Here is a 13,798-nt window from a genome sequence, read left to right on the forward strand (position 1 = left end):
ACAGCATAAAAGAACTCAAGGAAGAATGCTGTTTCCCACCAACCTTAGAAGGAAGAGCCTCTGAAGGCACTTGGCCTTTCTCACTCTCATGGTCCAGAATTTCATGGCTGGTCTCCTTTTTGGACCCACTTACTGCCATCTTCCTTATCTTTTTAATAGGACCGTGTGTTTCAAAATTCTAATCAAGTTATTTCTTCCAGAATCAATACCTTCCAGAACAAGGTCTTAGTCAGTCAAGGATTTCATCCAGTTCCAACCACAGTGATGGACCCATCTTCCTCAACCTCACTAGAATAGCCAGAGGGTTTTATACTATGTCAGGCATTGCTACTCTGCCTAACCAGCAAGAAGCAGCTACGGAAGAATGACCACTGCCCTTCAGCTCCCCCTTAAGAATAGGGGTGTAAACTCTCTGAGGGGGGAGTTGGAGCAGGTTAGTATAGTGAGAAAGGGAAGGTGGCTGAGACCTGGCTGAAAACATGGCTGGCAGACAACATGGCTGGCAGATAACATGGCCATGAGACACCACCTGGAAACCTCCCTGAGGGGAAAGCTGCTACTAAAGAACAAAGCCAGAAAGATCCCATGAGACCCTGTCCATGAGGTCCCGTTTGGAACTCTCTCCAGGGTCAAAGGGAAGCCCTGGATACCTCCAAACAAAAGACCTCCTCATTGGCCCCCTGAGAGCTAACAGGAGGGGCAACTAATAAAAACAGCAAACAGCTGGGGCCTCTTCCCAACATTAGAGAAGGTAAAGAGGAATGACTTTAAAAAGGCCTAATCTGGGCCCCCCATGTGTCATTTTACCCTGCAGCATGCCCATCTGCAATCTATGTCTCAGATTGAGTACTGTTTTTCATTTCTTGTTTCTTAATAAACTCTTCACTCCCTTGCAAAAAAAAAAAAAGTATGGCCCAGCTATATGCTATTTAAAAGAGACTCGCTTTAAATTCAAAGTCAGAAGTAGGTTGAAAGTGAAAGGGTGGAAAAATTATTACATTCAAATAGTAACCAAAAGTGACACAGGGTAGACTTCAAATTAAAAACTGTTCCAAGTGACAAAAAAGGACACTATACTGAAAAGGGGACTAATTCAACAAGAAGATATGTGCACTTAACATCGGGGACCCAAAATATTTGAAGCAAGTATAGATTTGAGGGGAAAATAGGCAGTTTTACATTAATAGGAGACTTCAACATACCACTTTCAATAATGGGTAAAATATCTAGGCAGAAAATGAATAAAGAAATAGAACACTTGAACAATACTATAAACCACCAAGACCTAATAGACATGCATAGAACACTCATCTAAGAACAGCAAACTACACATTGTTCTCTAGTGCACATGGGTCTTTTTCCAGGATAGACCATATGCTAGGTCACAAAACAAGTCTCAACAAATTTTAAAATATTGAAATCATAAACTGTTATCTTCTCTAACCACAATGGAATGAAGCTAGAAATCAACAGAGGGAGAACTATAACTCATAAATATGTGGAAAATTAAACAACACACTCTTAAACAATTAATGGGCCAAAGAATAAATCACAAAGGAAATTAGGATATACATTGAGTTGAATGAAAACAAAAACACAACATACAAAAACTTATGGGACACAGCAAAGACTGTAATGGGAGGGAAATTCATAGCTCTAAATGCTTACATTTAAAAAGAATGTCTCAAATTAGAGAACAACCTCACAACTGAAGACCTGGGAAAAAGGAGAACAAACAGAACCCAAAGTGAGCAGAAGAAAGGAAATACCAAAGATCAGAGCAGAGATAAATGAAATTGAGATTATAAAAATAATAGAATCAACAAAACCAGAAGTTGGTTCTGTGGAAAAATCAATAAGATGGACAAAACTCTTGAAAAGATCAATAAGATCAACAAAACTCTAGCTAGACTGTCAGAAGAAAAAAAAAAGACACAAATAGCTAAAATCAGAAATGAAAGGGAAGTCATTACTACCAACCCCACAAAAATAAAAAGGATTATAAGAGGATACTATGAAGAATTATACAGCAACAAATTAAATAACCCAGATGAAATGGGGGAATTCTTAGAAACAAACTACCTGCATTGACTCAAGAAGAAATAGAAGATTTCAACAGATCAACAGCAAGTAGAAAGATTGAATTGGTCATCAAAAACCTCCCCAAAAAGAACATCCAGGACCCGATGACTTGACTGGTAAATTTTACCAAATACTCTAAGAATTAATACTAATCCTCCTTTTGAGGATTCAAAAAATTAAAGAGGAGGGGACACTTCCTAACGCATTCTATAAGGCCAGCATCACCCTGATACAAAGCCAGATACCATAAGAAAAGAAAATCACAGACCAATTTCCCTTATGAATATAGATGCAAAAAATCCTCATAAAATACTAGCAAACAATCCAACTGCACGTTAAGAGATTACATACCATAATCAAGTGGGTTTGTCCCTGGTATGCAAGCAAGGCTGGTTCAACATAAAGGAAAATCAATTCATATAATAAACCACATCTGATAGTTAGACTCATTTGTCAACTTGGCCAGGTAGTGGTGCCCAGTTGTTTGGTCAAGCAAGTACAGGCAAAACTGTACTGTGAAGATATTTCATGAACTTAACTCATCAGTGAGTTGATTGCATCATGAATTATTACATCTATAGTCAACTGAGGAGACTGTCTTCAGCAATGAGAGACATCTCATCCAAGCAGTTAAAAGGAGAAGTGTTTTTAGCAGTCAGGAGAGAAAATTCCCATCTCAAATTCAGACAGTCAACTTCTCCTGGGGAACCCATCAAGGAACTTCATCCGAGTTCCTGGCTTGCAGCCTACCCTACAGAATTTGTACTAGGGCATCCCCACGGATGCTGTGAGATGATTCTGTAAAATCTTATAATATTTACAGATAGCTCCTGTCAGTTCTGTTTCCCTAGAGAATCCTGAACAGAACAAAGGAAAAAAAAACACAAGATCATCTCAATTGACAAGAAAAGGTTTACTGAAAAATCATGCAGAAAGTATAGAGTTCCTATATACTCAAAACACAAAATATTATTTTTTGTACAAAAAAAATTATAGCAATTCACTCTTGAGACTCACAAAGTTCATTTTCTAGAATTATCTTCAGATTGTTTAGCATGTGTGTCTTTTAGTTTGTTTAAGAGCATGTACAGATCAAAGTACAATGGTGATTTTTGGCACTGCTGAGGACAAAGGTTTTCACACATTGGACCTTTAAACAGATTTAGTTGGCAAAAGCTGGAATTATCTCAGGAAAATATTTTTTGGTTTGACTTTATATGAAATGACTACCAGCCTGATCCCAAAAACAACTTGGGGAAACTGCTTCCACAATCTAGCTGCAGTGTGAGGCCAAACCCAATAAGGAGAAACACAGGCATCAGGATCAACACAGACTTTGAGTGACTTGGCAAAAGGAGACATATTCTCCCTTTGAAATTATCTACAGCATAAAGTAATTGTGCCTTCTCTTGGGGATCACCTGTTCAGCCTCAATGGCCTTTGAGGAGCTCCTGGATAAAGTTGGAGGCCTGGGAAGATTCCAGATCCTTCAGATGGCTTTCTACCTTGTCTCTGTGGTGGCAGTGTATCCTCATTATCTATTAGAGAACTTCACTGCAGCCATCCCTGGTCATCGCTGCTGGGTCCACATCCTTGACAATGACGCTGTCTCTGCTAATAGCACAGGGGTCCTCAGCCCAGATGCCCTCCTGAGAATCTCCATCCCACTGGACTCAAATCTCAGGCCAGAGAATTGTCGTCGATTCCTCCACTCTCAGTGGCAACTCCTTCATCTGAATGAGACCTTCCTCAAGACAAGTGAGCTAGACACAGAGCCCTGTGTGGATGGCTGGGTGTATGATCGAAGCACTTTCCCCTCCACCATTGTGACTGAGGTAAGGGGTCCAATTTACCTCTTCTGAGTAAACTTGAAGGCTTGATGCAAGTCTTAAGCCTTCAGTTACCTTGTGGGTAGATTCTCAGCTCTTTCTTTATTCTTTTAGTTAATATTAATTGATTATTAAATGCAAGTCACTTGTGTTGATATTAAGTCAATGAATTCAATGAAATAGATGTGACTCTTGCTATCAGAGAGGTTTTAATATTTGGAAGTTGATGATTAAACAAGTAATTGATGTAGTGTGTGGAAAGTGTTATGTTAGGTCAGTAATTCTCAGTCTTTTAGCCCTGGTTGCAAATTAGAAACATTCAAGATTGACTTAAGCTCCATGGCCTGACTCCACTGCAGAGTGGCTAAATGAGGTCTGAGAATGAAGCCCAGGTGTCAGTAATTCTTTAAAAGCTGCTCAAATGATTCACTGTGTGACCGAGATTGAGAACCACCTAGTATGGAGCACTCAGTGAATATAAAGGCAGGGTTCTAATATAACCCACAGGATTAGAGCAAGTTTCCAAGACAAAGTTTTTTGTTTTTGTTTTTGTTTTTTAAAGATTTATTTATTTATTTATTTCTCTCCTCTGCCCCCCACCCCAGTTGTCTGTTCTCTGTGTCTATTTGCTGCGTCTTCTTTGTCCTCTTCTGTTGTTGTCAGCGGCTCGGGAATCTGTGTTTCTTTTGTTGTTGTTGTTGTTGCATCATCTTGTGTGTCAGTTCTCCGTATGTGTGGCACCATTCCTGGGCAGGCTGCACTTTTTTTTTCACACTGGGTGGCTCTCCTTATGGGGCACACTCCTTGCACGTGGGACTCCCCTAGGCGGGGAAACCCCTGCGTGGCAGGGCACTCCTTACACACATCAGCACTGCGCATGGGCCAGCTCCACATGGGTCAAGGAGGACTGGGGTTTGAACCGCAGACCTCCCATGTGATAGACGGATGCCCTAACCACTGGGCCAAGTCCACCGCCCAAGACAAAGTTTTATTTAAGCCAATACTTGAATTATAGAGGTCAGCTAATTCAATAAAGGAAGTTGGGGGTGTGAATGTAAAACAGATGAAAGTATCTCGAGAAATGGATTCAGACTGTTGGGAACTCCTGAGAGGAGAAAGAATATGGAGTATTTGAAGCTCTGAAATGAGTTCAATATTTATAAGGTATAAGATTCTGGAGGACTGTGGGGGAAGTAGCTTGAGATGAGGCTGGAGAAGAATTAGGACCAAGTTATCAGTAAGGTTTTGGAGCTTGTCACCACTGATTAGGTATAACCAGTGTGCTGGCTTCCTTTACTTCCAGTGGAACCTGGTGTGTGAATCTCAGTCACTGAAATCAGTGGTTCAGTTCCTCTTCATGGCCGGAGCACTAGTAGGAGGCTTCGTATATGGCTATCTGTCAGACAGGTGAGTGTCTCTTGATCCCAGTGTTCCTTATTCTGGCTTATCTTCATCCACTTATAATTCATTCTTTCATTAAGAAATCTTTATTTAGTTCCAACAGTTAGGTGCCAAACTGTTCTCCAGGGAGCTAGATAAACAAATGAAGAATATAGTTAGTGTGGCAAACACTACTTTGTCAGCATGGAGTGCAGTATTTGGGACAGACAAAGGATATCTCCATCAGATGGAGGAAATGTCAGGGCAGTGTTCATAGAAGAGGTGCCATAACATGTGGTTTAGAAAGAGAGGACAGAGTTATAAAGAGAAGGGAGAGGACATTGTTTCAAAACATTCAACATGGTTGAAGAGAGATATGGATAACGGTGTTGTAGGGCCTGGCTAGAGCTGCCATGTTCAGTTCCTCTGGATCCTGGGAGCTAAATGGTTGTAGGTGTCCTTAGTTCATTATATCATAGTTGCTCAAACATGATACATTTTCTATAAAACCTATGGGGTGTGTAGCAAGGTGGCACAGGTGGTATATTGATTAATTGTGCCTATAAACTTGATTTTTTATTTTTCAACAAGTTTTTTAAAGGTAATTTCAGAAACTATATAAAGTATTAATCTAAGGACCTCAGTGATCATGGTTTGGAGTGTGGGATGTTTGGGCTATCCTGTACCTGAAAGCATCCTGTCTGAAATAGGCCATCAATCATTGCACTATTTCCACTACCCAAGCTTGTTACCCATAAGGGAGATGACAGCCTTGAAGTACTTCTTGCCATCCACTAGCATAATGTTATGAGAAAATTCTGAACTCTGAATGTATTACCAAATAACACTTGTTGACAGCTAAATATTGTGAACTCTGGATGACTATGTAACTAACCATAAATGATCTCTGGGTCAGAGTGTTCATTTCCATCAATATTATAATCCAGCCCTCTGTGATAGTTTCATGAGAAAATATACCTAAATCATTTTGATGAATGATATGGTGGCAATAACTAGATGGTGTTGGATATCAGGAAAGTGGCTATCATTGAGATTTTTATTAAGTTTCTGTTGACTTTATAGATCAATTTGGGTAAGATTGTCATTTTTACAATATTGAGTTTTCTAATCCACGAGCATGGTATATCTATCATTAATTAAGGTTTTTTTAAATTTTTATTTGAAATTTCTAGTAGTTTCTTTTTTTTTATAAAGTCAGGCATTTTTTCAACACATTAATTCCTTAGTAATTTAGTTTTGATGGTATGGGGTTATTTAATGTTAATTTTATTTTCTAATTTTTCATTGCTAGTATATAGAAATATAAATGAATTTTATATATTGACCTTGCATCCTGAAACCTTTCTAATTTCATTACTTTAGTCAGTTTATTGTCCATTCATTAGGGTTTTCTACCTTTCAACAATATCATTTGGAAGTAAGGACAGTCATATTTCTAACTTTCCAAGCTTTTGCCTTTTATTTTTTATTTTTTGCCTTTATCTTAGGGGAAAAGCTTTCAGTCTTTCACCACTGAGTATTATATCAACTGTAGGTTTATCATAAATGACCTTTATCATGTTGAGAAAGTTCCCTTCTATCTCTAGTTTTCTGAGTTTTGTTATCAAGAATGGATTCTGGGTCTTGTCAAATGCCTTTTCTGTGTCTATTGAGATAGTCATATGTTTTGTTTTGTTTTGTTTTGATTTACTTCTCTCCCCTTCCCCGCTGCCCCCCCCCAGTTGTCTGTTCTCTATGTCCATTCACTGTGCATTCTTTTGTGTCCGCTTGTGTTCTTGTCCACAGCACCAGGAATCTGTGTCTCTTTTTGTTGTGTCGTCTTGTTGCGTCAGCCTTCTGTGTGTGCAGCGCCACTCCTAGGCAGGCTGAACTTTTTTCACACAGGGTGGCTCTCCTTACAGGGTGCACTCCTTGCACATAGGGCTCCCCTATGCAGGGGACATCCCTGCATGGCATGGCACTCCTTGCATGCATCAGCACTGCGTGTGGGCCACCTCGCCACATGAGTCAGGATGCCCTGGGTTTGAACCCTGGACCTCCCATGTGATAGGCAGATGCTGTATCCATTGAGCCAAATCTGCTTCCCAGTCAAATGGCTTTTATCCTTCATTCTATTTATTTAGTGTTTTATATTGATGGATTCTTTTCATATGTAGAGTCACTGTTGCATTCCTGGGATATATCCCAACTTGGTCATTGTGCATAATCCTTTTTTCAAAAAAATCACGTACTTCCATTGTCCTTTATTTATTTATTTATTTTTCATCATCATGGGACTTTCATTGCATTTGGTGAATACATTTTGGAGCACTACTGCACCACATGGATTATGGTTTATATTAAAGTTTACACTTTCCCCCAGCCCACCCAGTGGGCCATGGCAGAATATACAATGTCCAGCAACTGTCCCTGCAGCACCACTCAGGACAACTCCAAGTCCTGAAAATGCCCCAACATCATATCTCTTCTTCCCTCTCCCTACCCTCAGCACCATAATAGTTCCATAGTAGAATATCAGTAAGTCCACTCTAATCCATACTCTATGTATAATCCTTTTAATATGCTGTTGGAGGGTTTGCTAGTATTTGAAAAGATTTTTCTTCTATATCCATAGGGGAAATTAGTCTCGTTTTCTTTCTAGCGATGTCTTTATCAGGCTTTGATGTCAGGGTAATGCTGGCCTCATAGAATGAGTTAGGAAATGTTCCCTTCCCTTGAATTCTTTGGAAGAGTTTGAGAAGGATTGGTGTTAATTCTTCTTTAGATGTTTTAGAATTCACTAGTGAAGCCGTCCATCTAGTCTTGGAATTTACTTTGGTAGAAGGACTTTGATTAATGATTCAATCTCTGTAATTGTTTTAGGTTTGTTGAGGTTTTCTATTTCTTGTTTAGTCAATTTAGGAAATTTGTGTGTAACTAGAAGTTTTTCCATTTCATCTAGTTCCTCTAATTTGTTGAACTGCAATTGATCATAGTATTTTCTTTTAATATTTTTTATTTCTACATGTCAATAGTGATGTCACCATTTTCATTTCTGATTTCTAGTTTTCTGCATCCTTTCTCTTGTTTTATTTGTCAGTCTAGCTAAAAGTTTATCAATTTCATTGATTTTTTTCAAAGAACCAACTTTTGATTTTGTTGCTTTTCTCAATTCTTTCTCTATTCTCTAGTTTCATTTCTTGCTACTCTAATTTTTTTAATAAAAATAATTCTTGGGGAGTGGGTATAATTCAGAGGTTTGAGTGCTGGCTTCCCATGTACAAGGTTCCAGGCTCAATCCCCAGTACCTTCTAAAAAATAATAATACTTTATTTTTAAGAAAGCTTTAGATTACATAAATATTACATCAAAAATATAGGGGATTGGGAAGCAGATGTGGCTCAAGAAGTTGGGTGCCCACCTCTGACATAGGAGGTCCCAGGTTGGTTCCCAGTGTCTCCTAAAGAAAATGAGCAGTCACAATGAGCAGATGAGTGGACACAATGAGCAGACACAATAAGCAAGCAACAAGCAGACACAACAAGGAGGGAGAAGATGTGGCTCAAGCGGTTGGGCACTGCCTCCCACATTGGAGGTCCAGGTTCAGTTCCTGGTGCTTCCTAAAGAAGATGAGCAGACACAATAAGTGGAAACAATGAATGGACAATGAGCAGGCACAACAAGCAGACAATGAGAGGAAACAACAAGCAGACAGGCAAGGGAGTCATCTCAGGGGGAATATATATACAGGGGATTCCCATATATCCCAACCCTTCTCCCTTTCACACTTTCCCCCATTACTATGGCACATTTGTTACAATTGATAAACACCTATTGAAGCACTGTTACTAACCTTGGTCTATAGTTTACATTATGGTTTATACTCTGCACCACACAATTTTATAGGTTTTGACAAAATGTGTAATGGTCTGTATCTGTCATTGCATTATTGTACAGAACAATTCCAGTGTCCCAAAAATGCCCCATGTTACACCTGTTCTTCCTTTTTTCTCCCCTCAGAACCTCTGGTGACCACTGGCTTTATATCAGTGTTACAAGTTCTTCTGTTACTAGAATAATGATGTCTACTTTAGTCCCTAGTTGCATTCCCCCTTATGTTTGTTCATTTTAGGATGGTGGTGCCCACTCTGCTTCTGATTGAGAGTGGGCTTAGATCTCATAGGGCAGATGGATAGAGCTGTCTTGCTTGGAGTTGTAGATACTCTGATTTGGGGGAATGGGCATTGTCCATCATCATCCTTTCGTTAGTTGTCCTGGGTAAGTCCAATGAACTGGAGTGTAGGTGTTGACTGCAACTCTGCCAAGGTTTAGGGCTCAACCAACATATGAACAGCCCAAAGATTAAAGTCTCTAGGGCATATATTTCATAGGTATAGTGCTAATTATAGGTTCAAATAAAAGAAGCAGAAGAACCATGTTTAGGAAAATTATAAATGAGTACAACTCTGATTCATTGGGGAGGCAGGTTATCATATATTCCAAGGTAAGGCCCCCTGGCAGGGTTCTGATTTCCTGGGGTTGTCTGCCCTGCCTATAGGGTCTAGATGTCTCGACAGCCCTCAGGAGCACCCCTGCTTGAGGCACTGTGTACTGTGGCAGTCAGTGAGGTCCTCCTGAGACATGCATAAGTATAATCTTTGGAATGACTCCTGACTCACTTTGAAATCTCTTAGCCATAAAAACTCATTTGTATTTAATATGATCAAATTTTTTGGGTAGGTCTTTTTCCAAATGCATAACTAGTTAGTGTTTGGTAATAATCCCTCAGTGCCAGGGAGGCTTTTCCCTGGGAGTCATGTCCCACAAAGTAGTGGGTTTATATTCTGAGTTTGACTTAGAGAGAGACCACATTTGTTTCTCTGCTCCAATCTTAATTGTTTCTTCTTCTGCTGACATTAGGTTTAGTTTTCTTTTATTTGTTCCTCAAGATGTGAAGTTGCTATTGCTTTGAGATCTTTCTTCTTTATTAATATAGACATTTATAGCTATAAATTTCCCTCTGAACCCTGTCTTCGCAGCATTCTGTAGGTTTTGGTATGTTGTGTTTTTGTTTTCACTTGTCTCTAAGTATTTTCTAATTTCCCTTGTGATATCTTCTTTAACTCATTTGTTGTGTAAGAGTCAGCTGTTTAATTTCTACTTGTGTGTAGATTTTCCAGTTTTCCTGCTTTTACTGATTTCTAGCTTCATTCCACTGTAGTCAGAGTAGTTACTTTGCATGATTTAAATATTTTTTAATTTATCGAGACTTCTCTTGTGCCCTAACATATGGTCTATCATGAAGAATGATCCATAAGAACTTGGAAGAAAGGTATAATCTGCTTTTTTGGGGTGCAGTGTTGTATATATGTCTATTTTGTCTATTTTTTTAGTCTTCTTCAAGTTCTCTATTTCCTGTTGATCTTCTGTCTAGATGTTTTATTCAGTTTTGAAAGTTGTGGTTTGAAATCTCCATCTATTACTGTAAAACTATTTCCTCAATCAAATTCTGTTAATGTTTCCTTCATTTATTTTGGGGCCCTGTTATTCAGTGAATATATGTTTATAACTATTTTATCTTCTTACTGAGTTGACACTTTTATCAATATATTTTGTCCTTCTTGTCTCTAGTAATTGTTCTTGTCTTAAAGTCTATTTTGTTTTATATCAGTATAATCACTCAACTCTCATTTGGTTACTATTTGCATGGAATATACTTTTCTATCCTTTCACTTTCAACTTGTTTTTGTATATAAAATCTTGTAAACAGTTATTGTTTACCTTTCTTGAATCTCTTATCCTCCATACTGCCTCCTTTTTGTTTAGATGATCATTTGTAATAAGCCATTTTGAACCATTTCTCATTTCATTTTGTGTGGATATTTTAGATATTTTCTTTGTGATTACATTTAATACTCTAAATCTATTACAAGTTAGTTTGTATTGATACTAACTTAACTCTAAAAGCCTACACCACCTCTAGTCCTATCTTTGCATCCTCCCTTTTATGTTGTTCTTGTTATAATTTACATATTTATACATTGTCTTTCCAGTTACAAAGGTTTGTGATTGCTTTTAATGCAATCATAAAGCTGTATAAAAAGCAAAGATAGTGTTACAAATGAAAGTGCAATACTAGCATTTATATTTACTTCATATACTGAGGTCTTTATTTCTGCATACTGCTTTGAATTACTTCTAGTGTCCTTTCCTTTCAATCTGAAGGACTCCTTTTAGCATTTTTTATAGGGCAGGCCTAGTGAGTGATAATTTTGAACTCCCTCAGCTTTTTTTTTAATCCAAAAATGTCTTAATTCCTCCCTCAATTTTGAATGACTGTTTTTGCTGTATATATTACTCTTCGTTGGCAATATTATTTTCTTTCAGCACTTTAAATATAGCACTCCACTGCCTTCTGGCCTCCATGGTTTCTAATGAGAAATTGGATACTAATAGATTATATTAAGGATTCCTTGTAGTGATCCATCGCTTCTCTCTGGTTGTTTTGAAGATTCTATCTTTGTCTTTGGCATTATTCATTTTAATTATAATGTACCTTGGTGTGGCTCTCTTTGAGTTTCTCCTGCTTGTAGTTCCTTGAGCTCTTGGATGTGTATATTCTTATCTTTCACCAGATTTGGGAAATTTTAGCCATTATTTCTTCAAATATTTTTTTCTGGCCCTTTCTTTCTCTCTCGATGGTGTTCTATTGGTTCCCAGACTCTGTTCAAATATTTAATTCTTTCTTTCTTTCTCCTCCCCAGACTGGACAATTTCCATTGTCTTATCATCATGTTCACAGATCCTTTCTTCTGCCTGCTCCAATCTGTTTTTGCACACTTTTATTGAATTTTCCATTTCAGTTATTGCATTTTGGAGCTCCCACATTCCCATTTGGTTCTTCTTTACAACTTTTATCTCATTAGTAAAAGTTCCATTTTGTTCATATGTTTTCCTGATTTCCTTTACCTCTTTGTCCATCTCTTTCCTTTTTTTCATTGATCCCATTTGTGGTGGCTCAAAGCTTTATGTATCCCAGAAAAAATATGTTCTTAAATCTAATATATTCCTGTGGGTGTGAACCTACTGTAGGTAGGTCCTTTTGAAGAGGCTACTTCAGTTAAAGTGTAATCCACCTCAATCAAGATGGGCCTTAATCCTATTACTGGAATTCTTAGAAGCAGAATGAAATCCAGCCAGAGAGAAAGCCATGGGAAGTGAGAAGTTGAAATGGAACCTGAAACAGAAGGAAGAGACCAGGAGGCATCACCATATGCTTTGCCATGTGACAAGCTAAGGACCAAGTGTCACCAGCAGCCAGCCCCAAAATGCCACAGTCTTGGGAAGGAAAAAAAAAAAAAGAATTTATTTAAGATCTTTGATTAGTAATTCTAGTGACTGAGCTTCCCCTGCAGTAGTTTCTGTTGAATTATTTTTTTTCCTATAACTGGACCATAGTTTCCTGTCTCCTTGTATGTTTTGTAAATTTTTATAAAGAATTGACCATTTTGAGAATTATTTTGTGGTTACTCTGGAAACACAGTTCTTACATTCCTTAGTCTACCAGACCAAGGAAAAGAAAGAAAAAGAAAAAAGAGAATGAAAAAAAGAGAGAGAGTAAGAAAAAACTAACAACACACACACACACAAGGTACACTGCCTCTTCATATCTTTCAGTAGATGTGAGAGACAAACCAGAAGCTGCTACAGCCAAAGTCAAAACCAAGACCAGTGTTTGCACTGGTCTGTCTTTGTTAGATGAAGTATTGTATATATGTTATCATGTTGAGGGACATTGTGTCTTGGTTATTTTCTGCCTACTATCCTTCGGGATCATTGAAACCTTAAAGAGTTAGGGTAAAGAGGAGAAATTGATAAGCTCTGCTGATTGTCATGGAATAGAAACTGTCTACTAGTGACTCTCTGCCCACTATTGATAACAACAATGCCCTACCCCCAACCATGCCCATGTTAAATAGACCATCAAAGCCACCAACAAATAAAATATGCTTTATTTTTTTAACCTTTCTTATGTGTGAAAGTATTCTCAGAAAATAGATAAAAGTGAAAAATTACATTTTGAGTCACCCATAGTTTATATTCTATTAGGCAATTTTCCTAGACTCTTTGTAAAGACAGTGTCTTGGGGGAGGAAAAGTGGGGTGATTGTTCTAGATTTTGAAAAACTAAATATAACATCCAAATGCATGGTATAAACCTTGACTGGATTATATATTTTAAAAAATAAAAAGAAACTAGAAAATATATTTAGGGAGACAGTTGAGTGAAATTTTATATGGACTAATAGCTGATTTTATCAAATTATTGTTAATTTTCTTAGTTGTGATGATAGAATTGTGATAACGTATGATATTGTCCTTATTCATTTTTTTCTTGATCTTTTTTTTTTCTCTCCCCATCCCACCCATTGTCTGCTCTCTGTGTCCATTCACTGTGTGTTCTTCTGTGTCTGCTTACATTATCAGTGGCGCTGGGAAACCGTGCTT

The 13,798-nt window shown here is 37.9% G+C and overlaps 1 protein-coding gene across 3 annotated transcripts in view; it reads left to right on the forward strand.

Moving 5' to 3' along the window:
- The first annotated feature begins 1,437 nt into the window (after window positions 1-1,437).
- Window positions 1,438-13,798, forward strand: part of LOC101410817 (organic anion transporter 7-like) — a 39,797-nt gene continuing 27,436 nt past the window's right edge. The window contains exons 1-2 of one of the 3 annotated variants that reach the window (XM_071217974.1): window positions 1,438-3,917; window positions 5,215-5,318. In XM_071217974.1, the coding sequence (XP_071074075.1) occupies window positions 3,516-3,917; window positions 5,215-5,318 (506 nt within the window). In that variant the 5' untranslated portion in view covers window positions 1,438-3,515. The remainder of the gene's footprint in view (window positions 3,918-5,214; window positions 5,319-13,798) is intronic. The other 2 variants (XM_058305277.2, XM_004451399.5) reach the window with 2 other exon arrangements.

This window comes from Dasypus novemcinctus, chromosome 10 (assembly GCF_030445035.2).
Source record: "Dasypus novemcinctus isolate mDasNov1 chromosome 10, mDasNov1.1.hap2, whole genome shotgun sequence".
NCBI classification, from domain to species: Eukaryota; Metazoa; Chordata; class Mammalia; order Cingulata; family Dasypodidae; genus Dasypus; species Dasypus novemcinctus.